This window comes from Papio anubis, chromosome 2, assembly GCF_008728515.1.
Source record: "Papio anubis isolate 15944 chromosome 2, Panubis1.0, whole genome shotgun sequence".
Classification (NCBI taxonomy): domain Eukaryota; kingdom Metazoa; phylum Chordata; class Mammalia; order Primates; family Cercopithecidae; genus Papio; species Papio anubis.
In genome coordinates this window covers 85,654,538-85,671,627 of record NC_044977.1, presented here as the reverse complement: position 1 = coordinate 85,671,627, position 17,090 = coordinate 85,654,538, and the positions used below count along the sequence as shown (strand labels likewise).

General features: G+C 44.0%; 1 protein-coding gene across 5 annotated transcripts in view; it reads left to right on the top strand.

Moving 5' to 3' along the window:
- Nucleotides 1–17,090, top strand: part of CACNA2D3 (calcium voltage-gated channel auxiliary subunit alpha2delta 3) — a 928,576-nt gene that overhangs the window by 727,532 nt on the left and 183,954 nt on the right. For all 5 annotated transcript variants that reach the window (XR_643716.2, XR_643717.2, XM_003894282.2 and 2 more), the window contains 5 exons: nucleotides 3,294–3,377; nucleotides 10,744–10,815; nucleotides 11,075–11,136; nucleotides 12,520–12,587; nucleotides 17,038–17,083. Coding sequence is in view for 3 of the 5 variants with exons in the window: in XM_003894282.2 (XP_003894331.1) it covers nucleotides 3,294–3,377; nucleotides 10,744–10,815; nucleotides 11,075–11,136; nucleotides 12,520–12,587; nucleotides 17,038–17,083 (332 nt within the window). In the remaining 2 variants the exon portion in view is untranslated. The remainder of the gene's footprint in view (nucleotides 1–3,293; nucleotides 3,378–10,743; nucleotides 10,816–11,074; nucleotides 11,137–12,519; nucleotides 12,588–17,037; nucleotides 17,084–17,090) is intronic.

Genomic DNA, 17,090 nt, shown 5'->3' with positions numbered 1-17,090 from the left:
ATCACTCTGCTGCATGACTGTTTATATTCTAAAGGAGCTTATTCTTTAATAAAGACCCAAATGAAAAGTGTTTCAGACCCATTTTCCATACCTGGCTAAGCAGACATTGTAGAAGGGCATTCTTAAACAGTGTTCCAGAGGAAGTATCCCTACCCCCTATCTGTAGCTTGCCATGAAATTAGATTATAGAGACTTGCTGGAATATGGTGTCTCATGGGCTAGTATGATGGGAAATCTTTTATTCCATCACTCTCTAATCATCCCAAATATCTTGAATACCTTTTTGGTGCAATGTCCTGTATTTATTGAGAGATTATAAAAAATGAGTAAAGACATTTGGGGAGGATCAGAAGTCAATAATTATCTGCTGATTCCACCTTTGCCAAATACCATCTAAAATGACTTGGGTTCTTTAGCACAAGTATGAATTTTTCTGCCAGGAGAGTCTTCAGTTCAAACTTGTAAGCTACACACCAGTTAGAGACATATGAATGTGATTGTCTGACACCATCATAGTCAACAAACAGCTTCTCTCTGCCTATGGTTTGCAGAATGGTGGCCAGTAAAATTATTGAACGATCTTCTTCATTTCAGGAAAATGAGATATTAGCCAATTTTAATATCAATGAGCGTGTCATTCCACGAAATGCATGACTCTCAGGAATCTTGCTAGCTGAATATTAAAAGATTTTACTGTGTCTGGGAATGTGCTTGCCATTTTACATACAATATCTCATTTAATACTCTCAACCTTTCTTTGCCATTGAGGTACTATTGTTTTTACCCATTTGCAACTGAGGAAAGAAGCTTGGAGTAGCTGGATATGAGTGGTGTGACATGGCAGAGCCACTGTGACCTTCTCCTCTGAAAAAGACGCATGGACCTTTTTTTTGAGGACGAAGGAGCATTTGTTGCTCTGGAGCTTGTAGTCTTTTTTCAAAGCTCTTTAACAGTGGTTGAAATAACATGAGGCTTAGACATGAAAATTTAAACAGGGGCTGGTGGTGGGTGGAGTGTCCGCTACCATACTAGCTATGCGATCTTATTTAAGTTGTTACTTAATTTATTTAACATGTGAGAGCCTGTTTTCCCAAATGCATTATGGGCAATAAGTTGACCTTCAAGAAGCAGAATTAAGAAGGATAAACTACAAGTAAGTCCTTGGGAAAGAATGAAGCACTGTTTAATTGACTTTGTATCGTTAGTGCCTTGCACTTAGTAGGTGTCCAATAAATGTGCATTGAATAAATGAATAAAGAAGCACTTTGAAGTGACCAAAGAAAGAACTTCCTCTGAATAGACAGTTTAGATCCAGCATCAGGCTACCCGAGAAATTACGAAAGTTCTGCCTGTGAAGTTCAGGATCTGGGCTGTGTGAGTTTCTGGGGTGCCTAATAGTTTCAGTAATGGTTCTTAGGCAACAGAGGTCCAGAATGACTGTCTGACTCTAAGTCCTCAGGGGGACACGACCATCCCTCCCTGCACTCCTCCACACTGAGGGGCAAGGCACCACTGCTGACAACTCCGGTTGATCTCGTTCCTGTTCTTTCTGTTCAGCCCAAGACTGCATCTCACAAGGACCAGGGCTTCCATGCACACAGGAACTTTCCTTAACAAGATCCAACTGCTAATCTGCTATTGTTTACAGCGGCTTCTGAGGGAACCACTTTCCTTCCCCTTCATCTGGAGTGGATCTGATGTCATAAAACTGGCCGTGAATGTCTGTTAATTGAAAACCTATGAGTAGGGGGTGGGCTCACCATTGATCAGGGTGGTAAGAGCCCACTGGCCATAGGAGGCTAGGCACCATCCTAGATAATGGTGAGGAGGGGGAGTCTCCAGAGAGGTCGCAGAGTTCCTGAAATGCAGTTGACAGGTAAGAAAAGAGTGCATGCATAGACACTTGGCCCTGTTTGGCACCACAGTGGTGCAAGATCGACCCCGTCTGGCCCTCCCCTCATCGCACTGGGGGTCAGTTTACGCTTGTCTGGTTCAACATATAGGTGGCAGTTTTCTCCTTCATGCCCAGTGTGGCCTCAGCACCTGTCTCCACAGTAGCCAATCAGTGTCCAAAGTGGCAACCTATGGTTTTGGGGTCTTAAAATACTTAGACTGACCCTGTATCTCACTTAGAACCTTCCAGTTAAATCAAAGGATGACCAATCTGGAGAGAAAAGTGAAAAAGAAAGCAGTATGCATGCATATATATTTTTCCAGTGTGCCATTAACCATATCTGATGAACGTGTAAAGGGGTTGCTAATCCTTAGCCTGCAGCAGAGGGCAGACTTTCCTACATTATAAACACCCACAACCAGCATGAAAGGCCTCAAGACACAAGAACGTCCAGACACAAGAACGTCCGGTCGATAAAATGGTAGGCTTGCAGGGTGACTAACACCAGTGATTTAGGGGAGAAAACTAAAACCACTTCCCCAGTTATTCATGCGCTCATCAGCTTTTCCGGAGAAATGCCCTAACAGCCATTAAATCTGGCTGTGATTCCCAATACCCTCGTCTACGCCAGGTAAAAGAGCCGTGCTTAGTTCAGTACTGCTGTGGCCAGTGTGACAACAAATAGATGGTTCCGTGTGTCTGCAAAATGCCACCAGCATGCTGAGCCCAGCCCCAGCTGTGGAGATCAGTGCTTTTGCTTCCTAGCTAAGGAGTGTGGGTAGGTTTGAGACAAAAGGTAGAGGAGGGAGAATTATAAAGTATAGGGGGATATGACTAGATTTTTGGTAAATGTAAGTAAGAAGCCCTTTCTCATATCATGGATTGAGTTTTAGCAGCTTTGGAATACACACACACACACACACACACACACACACACCCCATTCAATGAGAAGACAAATCCAACTGCTAACTAGTCTGCTATCATTTATAGAATTTACATTGTTTACATGTATACTATATACGTGTACACACACACACACACACACACACACACCATTCAAGGAGGGGACAGATTTTCCTTTGCATCTCCTTTCCTTCTTTCCACACCCTCTGCACTTTGTTTAGGAATCCAAGAAGTCTACAGGGTAAATTCGTATCAAGCAAAGAGTTAACTTTTCTACTCTCCCAACTTGGAGCAAATGTTTAGAGGCAGCTGACCTTGACTTTCCTGTCATTAAAAGTCCCTAGGACTGTCACCCTGCTGGGCTTCTCACCCACATCGGTCCCCTCCGAAGCCCTGTCCGTGAAACAGGACTTGGGAAGATAAAGATTGCCCTGGCTGAAGACTTCACGGACTTTCGTTTTTCTTTTCTTTTCTTGTTTTTCTTCCCCTTGCTAGTATGAAGAAGGAAAAAAGCGAAGGAAACCTAACTATAGTAGCGTTGACCTCTCTGAGGTGGAGTGGGAAGACCGAGATGACGTGGTAAGTGATTTGTTTTCAGGCCTCGTGGAGAAGGAGCTGCATTGTTCCCACTTCTGTACCTGGGGCGATCCCAGGAGTTGGCCAAGAGGCCCACTGAAGGGACACCTGGCCACCAGAGGGACGTGGAGATGTGGAGACAATGGGCCTTTGTACCATGTGTGTTTTATAACTCTCCGGCCGGTCAGTCGGACCAGTTGCAGACAGGCCCGCCACCCCAGCTGCTTGTGCAGTCTACTAAAACCATCCCCTGGCGGACGCCGGTCCCCTCTGCAGCTGATGACTCCAGCCTCCTTCCCAGCGCAGTGGATGGCCCCTGACATCTTCAGTGGAATCTGGCTGGGCAATAGCAGGCTCTGCCCGGTGCAGTCAGTGCCCGCAGGCCAAGCAGGCAGGTTCCTGTGCAGCAAGAATGCACCTGTCAGGACCTCATGGGCACAGCCCTTGTATTCAGAATGCAGCCCAGGGCTCTGCAGGCTCACTTTCCTCCTGCTTGGTAGGCTGCCCATTTCCTGTACCTTCCCAGCCTTTCATTCTGCTCCGGCCTTGCTGCAATTGCACCCCATGCTTTTTCCCACATAGATTCAGCCTATGGTGCTCTATCAAAAGCTCTCCTTATGCCCATGACTTAACCCTGTCAAGTCTTCTTGGTACTTCCTCAATAAATCAGATTTGTTAGACACGGCTGCCTTTGTGTGAATCCAGGTGGACTCTCCTTAATTAAATCATAACTTCCCAGGTGTTTCCATCTGGGTCCCTACTCTTCACTTTTTCTTAGGGTGTCTCTGTACCGAGACCACGTTTCTCTGCCCTACCCACCCCCAGATTCGTCTGGGGTCCTTTCTTAAGTTCCACTGTTGAGTTAGCATTGTTTCCATCTCTCACTGCATCCTGCTCTCCAAAGGGATGTTGAGGAGAACCATTTGAAATCCCAGACTGGGTTCTCATGCCTTCCAGAACATGAGGCCAGCATCACGGTGCTTCTACTGCAGCTTTCCTTCTTTCCACACCCTCTGCACTTTGTCACCAGCTCAACTAGCATAAATCTCTCATTTCCATCCTTGCCTGTAAAATGCGAGAGCCATACCTGTTTTAGAAATGTAACCTCTTTTCTTCTTCATCTGCACTAAGTCTACTACTTAAACCCAAGTTTAGACAAAATAACTTTGCCATTTGATAAAAGCTCCTTCCTCCTCCATACCCTTTTCCCCGCAAGCCAATGGCCTGACATAGTGTCAGCTCAATAGCATGGTCAAGTTTTCAATCTTCTTGCTCCTTAAACACTGTCACAAGGATCCGGTCAGTTCAGGATTGTCCTGCACCTAATGTGCCCACCCTGGCTTTGCGCAGTTGTGAGGAGTGCCACTCAGGTGTTAGACTCCTGCCAGGTTCAAATCCCACCTTTGCTGCTTGCCAGATGTTTGGCTTGGGTGGGTGATCATGCCTCTCTAGACCTCAGTTTTATTTTGTGTTCTTTGTTTTATTTTTCCCCAAGAAAATGAGTGTGATGACAGTTGTCCCGACCTCATAGAGCTGTTCTGAGGATTAAATGGATTAATAGATTGAAAAACAGAAAAGTACTTGCACCGTTCTGGGGACACAGTGAGCATTCTACAAGTGGTATCCATTATTAGTATTATTCTGACCTCATCAGTCCTCAGGGGACCCTGTCATGAATGAATGTCCTGTGGATTTACAGTTGCTATGAATCTTTGGAGGGGACTTTCCATTTTTGCCCTTCCTCTTCCGTCTTCACTTTAGCTGTTGATTTATTTTTGTTTGTTTGCTTGTTTGTGACCTCACTGAATTGTCTCCCTTTTTGCGTGCTACTTGAAGAGATGTATGACTCCGCTTACTCCAATCATTGCCTGTGCCCCAGCTAATTTTCAGTGAGCGAATGTCTCCTTTAGTAATCACAGTTTGGGAACACCTTGTATCTCCTCATCCTACTTTCCTTTCTTGTTGGAGCCACAGGCATCGGATTCGCAGTCTCACATGCGTGTTCTTCACTTCCACCTGACACCCAGGACTGCGTTCTCTCCGTCCAACTTCAGAGTTCCTGTATTTCAAGCGAGTCCGGTGCTTTTGTTCCACACAGATTGGTCTCTGGTTATCTCTTTGGTTTGAGTCTCTTTCGCCTTGGAGTATGGTGCATTTCTTCTCTATCAACATATTTGACTTGGGAAAACCCAAACCACCATTTCTCTCCTGGGGATTTGCACGTCACTAATTGGAGAATTCTGCAATCTACAGAAAGCATCATTGTGAAGTCTGCACAAAATCTCACATGTCCATGTGCTGGGCATTGGGGTTTGCACCTCAGTAGCAGAGGACAGGGTTTAGATCGAAATCTAGGAAAGACCATGTAAGCACAGCCCACTGAGGAAGAAGCAGTGGAGTCCGCCCGGATGCAGAGAACTTATTGGAAGGTGAGTTCTACTTCTCTAGGAAGTAGGCTCCTGAATTTAATAACCACAGTTATAACCTGCATACTTCCAAAATTGAAGTAAGTTCATATATACTGTTAAAATGCATATAAAATAGACTGGCTAAAATTAAAAGAAAAAAAGACAACAATTTAAAATTATTTAGAGGAGTATGAGCAGGACTTCTGTCCCACTCTTCAGGATGAGTTAGGCATCAGGTCAGGAATACAGTAAATAGAGCAGATCTTTGGGGTACTCATGTGCCAGCAGAGGATTTTGAGACATGCATAGCCCAGTCTGAATCGCCAGTGTAGATCCCCTCTGGGAAGGGAAACTTATCTTAAAAATAGCGTGTATCCTTTGGTTGTAAATTTTCAGAGATGGCACAAGGAATTAAGGATGATTTTTTTGTTTTGTTCCTATTAACTTTCAGTCATTCCCAAGCTTTCCACATTGAATGTGATTATATCTACTAATAGAAAAAACTCATATAAATAATAACTGCCATATATTAGCTCTTCCTATACACCAGTACCATTCTAAGTGATATACATGAGTGGACTTATTTATTTCTCACAGTAAACCTATGAAATGGGTGTTTTTGTTTTCTCCATTCTACAGGTAGAGAAGCTGAGGTAGAGAATGGATGTAATGGCCTAAGGACATAGAGTGTGGATTCTAACTCAGGCAGCCTGGCCCACAGAGCCGTGCTCTTGACACTTGGATATTGCATAGAGAGAGCCCTTAATTCCTTGAGTCCAGGAGTCCTTGAAGACTCTATTTCAGTGATGCATAGTATATGGGTTATCTTCCTTTCGGGGTGCAGAAAAGATGGGAAGTGCCTTGCACGTAGTAGCTGCTAAACAGATGTTTGTCTGCATGGTATTGTTGTGAATACTGCCCCATAGATTCTACTTTGAATCTAACTACAATGCCTTCCGTTGTGGTATAAGCCTTTTTTCCCCTACTACCCTCTAGGCAACTACATTGCTTCATACCCGTGATGACTCTGATGGAAAATTTCTCCGGAGTCTTTTTTGCCTGAAGCCCTATAAGGCAAAAAAGCCTTTTTCCTGGGGCATATTTCTGAGACCTTCTGAGAATCATTTATTTGATTCTTTTTTATACCCTTCCCAGAGTGTCTCTCCAGCTCATGCTTGAGCTCTGGACACCCAGACTAATCACAACACTCCCTCACCTGCTCCAAACCCAGGCTGACCCATAGGGGAGGAGGAAGAGAGAGAGAATGTTGTACAGGTTCTCCATGCCCAAGTCTGTTTTCCTACGCTGGTTCAATGCTTGCTTGGGAATGACAGACCTGTTTATCCACTGTGTCTCCCTTCCTCTCTAATCCGCCAGCTTGTCCGTGGTTGCATGTCTTTAGGGGCTTAGAAATGCAGGCTGCCTGTGCACCAGAAAAGGTGAGACTCATGTTCTAATGTGGACAATGAGCCACCATTAGGAGCACGAGCTATCATTCCATAATCATACATACAACTTAAGGTGGCCAGTGAACCTCTGGGGAAAGCTGCTTTAATGAGCTGTAACATGGCCGGTCAGAGTAGCAAGCTAACAATGAAACAGGAAACATGGCTTCCAGCTGTAATGAGGTTGGCAGGAAAGTGGGTGTTTTGAGTGGTTATCCAAGCAGCTGCAGCTTCAGCACTGCAGAAGAGAGACAGATTCACCAGGGGCTCTGGAGAAGCACATCTGAACTGGACAGTGCAGGGCCCAGGGGAAAGGGTGGTTCTCAGAGAGTGGAGAGGCTATCACTGTCGCCAGATGAGTATTTTCAGCCTGAGGAGATTTTACCTCTTATTTTATTGAGTACACTGTGGTACAAGCTGCTTTAATGTCCACTGCATTATCACACTTGCAGATGCTTGATATCTGATATGGAAAAATCAAGGTATGCCACTGATGTTTTAATTTGCCTTTCTCTATGTGTTAAGTTGAACAGCTGCACATGGGGTTTTTAATGACTACATAATATGCGAACATATGGGCACATCAAAACTTGTTTGGAAATTTTCCTCTGCCAGGCCGTTTGCATTTTTCCAGTTGTTCATTGTCGTAAATCCAGGCAGTGGCAAGTTCAAAGCAGCGAACATCACACCTTCCCTTCCCTAGGTGGGGACAGATTGCATTGCTCTTCCCCATCACTTTGGCCTGTGTTTAGGACTCCTCTGCCATCTTACAACCTAGGGGTGCCAGTGACTGTGATTCTGGGCAAGTTGCTCCTTTTCTCAAGCCACAGCCTCCTAAGATAAAAAAGTGACATTTCTAGAATGCTCCGCCTCACAATGCTGTATTCTCACAGGACAGTCTATTAAATCATCAAACTCCCTTTCCTCCTCTGGCAAGGAGGAGAAAACCACCTTCCCGTCAACCCTAGATCATAGTACTTAGAGCTTGTAGAAGAGTCTGCCAGGAAGTTAGGACCTCAGACTATGACATGGTCAATTTTTAAAACATTTTATTTGGTTTTTTAAAAGCTCAGAAATACTATATGATTTTTATATTAATGCTATAAAATATTTAATTTTGTCCAAGTGCTTTCTCTTCTGACTTGGGAAGCAGAGGTTAAGAGCATGGGCTGAAGAGGCAGAGGCCTCGTTACCCTGGGCAAACTTCTTATCTGTGTCTATTTCTCCACCTGTAAAATGGGGATAATAACAGCGCCTCAGCAGATAAGTTTGAGGGTTTTAAAATCTGTGCCTGACACACAGTAAGAGCTCAGTAAGAGCTCAGTAAGTAGTATCTCTCAGTAGTATCTGAATTTCATAGGAATCTGATGACCTCCGTTTTTATAGCACCTGACAGGATCCCTCGGGTCTGGGAGTCCTCACTCATGAACACTTTAGACAGAATGAATGAACGGGAAGAAAGTGAGTCACAGAGAGGTCACGGGACAGCTGGCTTGTGTCAGTGGCAAAACTTGAACATTGATATCGTGATTTACCTCTTTACCTGGGGCTGTCTCCGTTTTGGTCTATGCAAACCTACAGGCAGTTAAGAGCAGCAATTTTCAACGTGGGGAATTGGAAGAGAGGTCACAAAATCCATTTAGTGGTTCATGAGCAACATAGCAGCGAAGTCTACTAAAATAGGAGATGAGAGGGGCATCATCAGAGTAAGAGGTATTTCTTACATGGTTCAAAGTCAAAAAGTTTACCTTGGAAATGTAAACATTGAGCTTGGGCATCTGCGTCAAGCAAACTCAAGTCCGAATCCCGATGCCTTAAGCTACTGAAAGGTGTCTGACACTAAGTGAAAATGAGGAAGATGGTAATGAGGATAACGATGATAAAGATGCTGTTGACTATGGTGTTGGTGATGATGGAGGATAGCTAACACGTATTGAGTGCTTAGGAGGCACCAGGCACTCTTCGAAATATTGACTCATCAGTCTTCACTACAACTTAATGAGATGGGTGCTGGCATTAGTTCCATTTTTCAGAAGAGAAAACTGAGTCACAGAGATGGTAAGTGATCGAGATAGCCAAGATCGTAAAGCTCTGGCTCCAGAGTCCATTTCTTACCTACAGTGCCATCCTACCTCACAAGTAGGTTCAATAAGTATAACCTGTTTTCGTTATGATTTCAGAAAAGAGCAAGACTAAAGGAGGCACCAGTGACCCTGGCCTTGGACACTCCCAGACCCCCATGCTGATTGTTCTGTGCTACTGGGAGTTGGGGGCGGGGTGCCATGGAGACACAGAGAGGCTTACCTCATCTCTAGTTTGCCTGGAGAGTGTGAGAGGAGAAGGTCCCAAATGGCTTTAGGCAGGCACCAGAAAGAGGAAAAATGAAAACCATGTTAAAGATAAATCGAGCCGTTCTTTAAAAGTTAGAAAGTAGACTTAATTAGGACCAGCTCTCCATGTCCAAAACCACAAAAGTTAAAATGGGAAAATATTTCCAGAAATGCCCATTATGTGTTGTTAAAAAAAATCTAGAGTAAAATATATGTTTTATTTTATACATGCCTCCAGCTAAAAATTATGCGTTTACTCACTCACACTGAAGATGAGATTGCAAACCCAAATCTACACAGCCTCGAATCAAATTTAGGTTGCTTGCTAGTGTTGCAGTTTTCTATCGGCCAGATCTTACTCAAGCTCCTCAAAGGAGAAAAGGGGCAAAGATGAAAAAGACAAGAGAGGGGTGGAGAGAGAACCTTTCTTGACAGGCTGTGGCATGTCAGCGTTTGCTCCTATTCCATTAACTGGCCTTCTCTGTCGTCTTGCCTTGGTGCCCATGACGGCACATCTTTCATCACCGTGTCTGCTGTCCTCCTCTGAACTCATGGAAGGGCCACATGTAATTAGATGAGGTCAGCCGGGGGTGGGGGAGGAGAGCCAGGCTCACTGCTCCTAAACAGGACCTCCAAAAATCAGATACAGGGTCGCTCCTGTTCACTGCCTCATCAGCAAGGTCATTAATTGACCCAGATTTCTCAGGGAGCATTTAAAGATGATTCATCTTAGGAAAGGCTAACCCCTGTCTTCCAAAGTCTTGGCCTTTTTTTTTTTTTTTTTAACTACTGTGTAGGAAAACGTCTTTAACTCGATTATGTTTCGAAAAGTGATTTCTCCATGACAAATCAGTACCCTTTTTGAAAACGTACCTCGTCCCCAGAGACATTCTTGCTCTGCATTTTAGCAGGTCTCCAGGAGTTCACTCTCTGACTCCCGGGATTCGTCAGTATTGTCGAGGCTCTTTTGTTATTGTCCTGAAGTTTACACGAGCTCCCCAAATTGAAGATGAAGGTCACTTATTTATTGTTGTTCGCCTGTCTCCCATTGTACACGAGCAGCTGGGTGTTTTTTCTTCAGTCTGTTTTCGAGGTATAAGGCTCCACGGCACACTGAGGATACAAGGTGTCCAGATTACATGATAAACCAGGGAAGAACTAACACACTTTTCTTTTGTCATTTTAGTTGAGAAATGCTATGGTGAATCGAAAGACGGGGAAGTTTTCCATGGAGGTGAAGAAGACAGTGGACAAAGGGGTACATTTTTCTCAAACATTTTTGCCGCTTAATTTAAAACAAACCACTGTGAAAAATTAGCTTTGAAAGCTATATCTGGAATAAATATCTTTCGCTGAGATCATTTTTCTCTTGTCTTTACTTATCTCAAACAAGATTCATGTAGTACTGTTAACCTGATCATAGTGTGTCCATTTGTTTTTATTTATTTCTGAAGACGTCACTTAGCAGACTAACCATGTTTTCTTTTCTCTACGACTTTTTTTTTTTTTCAATCTAGAAACGGGTTTTGGTGATGACAAATGACTACTATTATACAGACATCAAGGGTACTCCTTTCAGGTAGAGCTGACCATAATACATGGACATTCCATCAGACCCATCAGTTGTGTTTGTACAAAACCTGCTGACACTCTCAGAGCTCATCATCTGAAGATAACCAAACACCCTGCCAAAAGGCTGGAAAGAGTGAGGAAGGGGCTTTTCCCAGGCTGCTTTTGTTTTCCAGAAGGGGGGGAGATGGTTCAGGCTCACCTAGGAGAACTCACTCAATCTGCCGTGGCTTTGCATCTCATTGTCAAGCAACTATGCTTTGGGGGTTCCCGCTAAGGGTGAAGACAAGTGCAGAGGTTTACCAGGGTCCTTAACCATTGAACTTGCTGCTTTGTGAGTTCCATTTCACCTTTTATTTCCATGACCAAAAAAAAACAATCCTTCAAACCTGGAGGTGGCATATCCATCCCTACATGTTGTGCCTCTGTTTCCATTTCTCTGAACTGTCCTTGTGTGCTTGTCTACTTTTGAATCCTGTTGTTTCTCTTTGTAACAGTCCTGAAAAATGGCTTTGCCTCATTGCCTGCTTTCAGATGTGTATGTAGCATTCTAAAATTCCCACTACTATTAACTTAGTGTTGTAATTCGTTTTGTAAAAATTTATTTCAGTAGGCCTGCTTCATGTTCCTGAACTGGTGTCTCAGAGCTAAGGAGAGAAGGAGTTTACTGACTATAGAATAATCTGAAAAATAAATTCTAGCATTGTTGTCCTAAACTGCCAAGGATCATGGGTGGATTCCATGTGGAACCAGGAGCAAACAAGGAACACATGAGCTGCTAAGTGGGTTTGCCAAGTAGTCTTTCTAAAGTAAGAGACTGTGTTTTAAAAACACAGTCTCTTGCTTTAGACAAAAACAGAATGGATCTTAAATCAAACCAGTGAGTGTGAAAAACCTATTAGACCAGGGAGAGGATTGGGCAAAGAAGCCTGCAACACCAATGCGGTTACACTCATGTGGTAGAGGAAGTTTTTGTTTTTGCCCTTGAGAAGGGGTCAATTTCCTGAGTCCCAAACTCTAGAGGATGGAGAGACCCATCTCTGGCTGAATGCAGGGCAAGGGTGTATAAAGAGTAGGCCGCATAGTCCTTGGGAGGGCATCTGAGAGAAGGGCTTGCTGGAAGGGCGAGCAGTTTGCCACAACTCTGAAAACACAAAGAGTAGCCAATTGCTGCTGGCATTTCCAATCAGAAATGACTTTGAAGCAGCTGATTGAACCTAAGAAAAACCAACACCAGTGATAATCAGTGGGGTTTTGAAAGTAAACAGTTGGAAAAATTGTTTACAGATTATAAAATGGAAATGTGAAAAATGAAAAATTAAAAAATGTTAGCCCACAAGTCTATTCGAGTTAATGCCAGGGATTTCAAGATCTGCTTTGTCTCTCTGCACAGTTTAGGTGTGGCGCTCTCCAGAGGTCATGGGAAATATTTCTTCCGAGGGAATGTAACCATCGAAGAAGGTAAGATGCTGCCTGGCTCGTCTTATCCTTTGGTGTGGGAAGAAAGCTCGGGAGCCAGCTATTGAGTTAGCTGAAGAACTTGTTCATCTGTCCACACCTCTGACCAGTCCCTTGGACATCCCACTCAAACAAATGCCTACTTGATATTCTTAATACCTTTCTTCTTCCCTGTTGTGCCTAGAATTCAGAATGGCAGGAATTCTAATTCAGGGTTGTGATTTAATTTACTTATATTCTGCTTTCATCCACGATGCTATTGACTGTGAGTTACTCATAATTAACAGCTTTGTGGATGAAAGCAGAATATAAGTAAATAGGAATCATCCCTCAACTATATTCTTCTCATACATAAAAATTGGTACTTGGGAGAAATACAAATTTATGAAATAACTCATGCCCAGGGGAAACCATGAAAACAGAGATATGAGAGCCTTAGTCTCTCCTACACAGTTGAGCCACATATTTCACTTGTGTTTCATGGCAGCCCTGGCTGCGATGGGAAATGTGACCATTTAAATGATTTACATAGGTCAGAGGGAGTAAGTAGCACCTTGAAGTTCCCAGACCCTCTTGTCTTCATAAAGCACAGAGGCACAGTAAACTCTCAGCAAACAGGAGCAGTTGTGATAGCTCTTTAAATTTTAAAATTGCTGTCACACGTGCTGTCCTTGTCTTCTCCCAACTACCCGGTAGTTCAGAGAGGTTACCTGTCCCAGCATTAGGAGCTCACGGGGTGGTAGACATCGTTTCTGAAGGGCCCCACTCCCTGAGTTGCCTTGAGTGACTCACTTGCACGTCATTAGGTTTTGCATATCCACAGAGAAGGAGTTGGCCCAGAGCAGTAGTCTTTCTGGATATCCATAGGGAAGACAGTCAGGAATAGGAAGGTCAATTATAAGCCAAGTTTTAATTGGTCAGAACTGATTATACACGCATGTGGTGAGCTTCCGGAAGCTGGGCCATCCACAGCACTCTCAGGTGATGCCACAGGGCATGAAGAAGGAGGTGAATGTTCCCTGAGACGCCAAACTCCTAGATAGCCTCTGGTTTACTGCCGATGGTCCCTGCCCATGTTGTTTCAGGGATGTTGGTTTGTGCTTCCCAAGTAATTGTGAGATTGTATGGGGGTGGAAAGGAGATTAGAGGGGCTCACTGTGAGCTGGGCAGAACGCAGAATGTGCCCACCAAAGAGCTAACCGTGTGGTCTCTCTTCCCAGAGACACACCAGAGAACACAGGCAACTCTGACTTGGGCAAGACACTCTCCAGGATGTGTTCTCAGGATCATGTTTTCACTTCTAGAATTTTCTGGCTCTATGGGCCATGTTGGCTCTGTGGACATCACTGCCCATTAAGCCAGAAAATTCATGTCTAAGCCATGTGAGGTCAAACTGAAGAAACAACTCATGATCAGAACAATAGAAGGAGAGGTTATTAAGGGATTAATTGCCTCTCATGGGTCTGTTCCCTTGGTCAATCTTCAATACATGGGCCTGTCCCTCCCTTCCTCTCTCTCTGTCTCTCTCTCTTACACACACATACACATACACACACACACACACACGCGCGCGCGCGCGCATGCATGGAGACACAGATACACACAGTTGTTTTGCATTGTCTTTTGGATTCTTTTTCAGTCACTATCTTCTTCCTGTATGTTCCACAGCTGTGAGGCTAAACGGTCACATAGAATTTCAGAGCTAACTGTAACCACTATGCAAGAAATTAGCTCAAATCCTCAGCAAGGGGGAGAGTAGCTGCTTATTCACACAAATGAGGTCATATCTTCCTCTCTCTGTTGGTCCTCTGTAAATAAAAAGACTGACAATCCTGCCAGCTTTGCTGAGTAATAGAACTTAAGAAAGTTGCTTCCCCTTGGGCCAACTAGTAGAGGGTCTCATCATCTCCAGGAGCCATGGTGTGATTATTGTTCTGTTCTTGGAGAGGGAAGGAGTTCCTTGGGGTTGGCAACCACACTTCTATAGGATCTTCAATAAGGAATAACTCCCTACAGAATGTAGGAATTTTCCACATGCTTTGCCAATGCCAGAGATTACAAAGATGGCAAATAGGTAGATTTTGGTCAAAAATATAAAAAGTCATTACCGAGATTGAAGGTATGGGCTATAGTTCTACCTGCTGAAATTGTTTCTTTTATGAATCTTTTAATCTTTTTCAACACTTCGTATCTTTTGTTGTTGTTGTTGTTGTTGAGATGGAGTCTTGCTCTCTCGCTCAGACTGGAGTGCAATGGTGTGATCTTGGCTCACTGCAACCTCCGCCACCTCCCAGGTTCAAGTGATTCTCCTGCCTCAGCCCCCTGAGTAGCTGGGATTACAGGCGCGTGCCACCACTCCTGGCTAATTTTTGTATTTTCAGTAGAGACAGGATTTCACCATGTTGGTTAGGCTGGTCTCGAACTCCTGACCTCGTGATTCGCCCTCGGCCTCCCAAAGTGCTGGGGTTACAGACGTAAGCCACTGTGCCTGGCCACTTTGTATCTTTTATATGTATTGCACATGGTAATTGTTCAACAAATTAGAGCTTAGGTCATTATTGTCAGCAGTTCAAATCATCAGTAGATGTGATTTTTATCAGAAGGACCAACATCAGAGGTGAAAGAATAAGAGAACAATTAAATTTCCTTGGTGCCCTAGGAACCCAGAGAAGAAGCAGTCAAAAAGATCTTCCTGATAGATCTCATCTCTTCTGAGTTTCATTTATAGGTCCTGTGAAATACAGCCAGAGAGGATTTTGTGAATGATGTTGGGAGGATGGAAACTGCAGCTAGAAAAACAGACTTGACACCCTTAACCCAGTTTTCTGGGAAGGTACAGTCCCTTCTCAGGGACTTTGCACTTGTTATTCCTTCTGCCATGAGCACCCTCCCTGTCACCTACATGACTCTTCCTTGCCTCATTCAGGTCACTTTCTCAGTGAAGCCTTTCCTGACCTCCATAGTTACAATGGTCTCTTTCTCTCTCTCTCTCTCTCTCTCTCTCTCTCTCTCTTCCCGGCCCCCCACCCCCCTTATCTCTTGGTCCTCCCTGTTCTTGTTCCATGTTCCCTTTTCCTTTTTAGCCCTCGCCACCATCTGATATGCACTCAAGTTAAATTTTAATATAATTTACTATCTCTTTTCTGCCAGTAGAAATTAAAAACAATGAAGGCAGTGATTTTTGTCTTGCTTTATTCACTGCTATATTCTCAGGGCCTAGAATCATACCTGGCGTATAGCAGATGCTCAGTAAAATTATAGAAAAAAGAAAGGAATGGGAGGAGGGCAAAAGGAAGGAAGGAAAGTTGGTTGGTTGGGAAAGGAAAAAAAGAAGAAAGGCTGCACAGATGGATGGATTGCACTAGGGACTAATCCCTATCCCATTTAACTGTTTTCTGGCACTTGTGAGTGATGCAGTATTACTTGTATCTCATGGTAGATATAACTCAAAGAGCTGACATGGCATCCCCAAGGTCATTCAGCCTATAGGTGTTGGAGCCTGGATATGGCCACTTGGATTATATGCAATGGTGTTCATTCTAATGTATTCTCTATTTTCTGTAAAATCAAGCAGAATTGTGTGATAGGTCTAGTATTTTGCTACTTCTTTTACAGATTTGTATTTGAGAAGGAAACTGGAGTCCTGAGTGTAGTAAGATGCTATCTGTCATTTAAGAAACTAACTTCCCAAAACAGGCTATAAGCATCATGGGAGTTCCTGAGGTCATCATTCAGAAGTGTATGTCTGCTGATAACCCATTAAGATCAAGCCACTTAAAAGTGCAAAGAAACAGTAATCCTTGCAGAGATAGGATGGTCTGGAACCTTCTCTAAAAACTCCCAGATTCCCTGCAAGCACCAGCTCCCCTAGTTTTCTTCCCAAAGGATGACCATTTTCACTTAGGATCCTGTAACAACTAGCAGTCTTTGCCGCTCAAAAACACTTGAGTATTGACGACTTCATATTGTTCAACCTATAGTTTCACCCTCACAGCCACACATCAATTAGGGACTATTATTCCTGCTTTTCACATGAAGAAACTGACATTCAGAGAAGTAAAGTAACTTGTTGACATCACACAGGAGGTCAGTGGCCTAGCCCAGTTCCCAACTGAGACTAAATGGAGCACCAGATTGAGTGTTTCTAAAAGTCCTGTTAAGCGTCTCCCTCCAGACTCATTTGTGTATCCTCTGTCTTCAAGGGGTTAAGGTTTTCCTGGGATGAACAGCCAGGGAAGGTAGCTGTGCTGGCTGAGTGAGGTGGAGATGGGGAGAGAGTCCTGCCTGGAAGGGAACTCGTTTATTTTGCTCAGAGTCCCTGCTCCAAGGCAGGTCCCTTAGGGTTGATGTCTACCCTTAACCCACCCCACAGCCCTACCCTAGAATATCTGAAGCACACAGGAGGATCGGGGAAGTGGTGCTTACTCATGAACCCCTTCTCCTTGACCCCTAGGCCTGCATGACTTAGAACATCCCGATGTGTCCTTGGCAGATGAATGGTAAGAA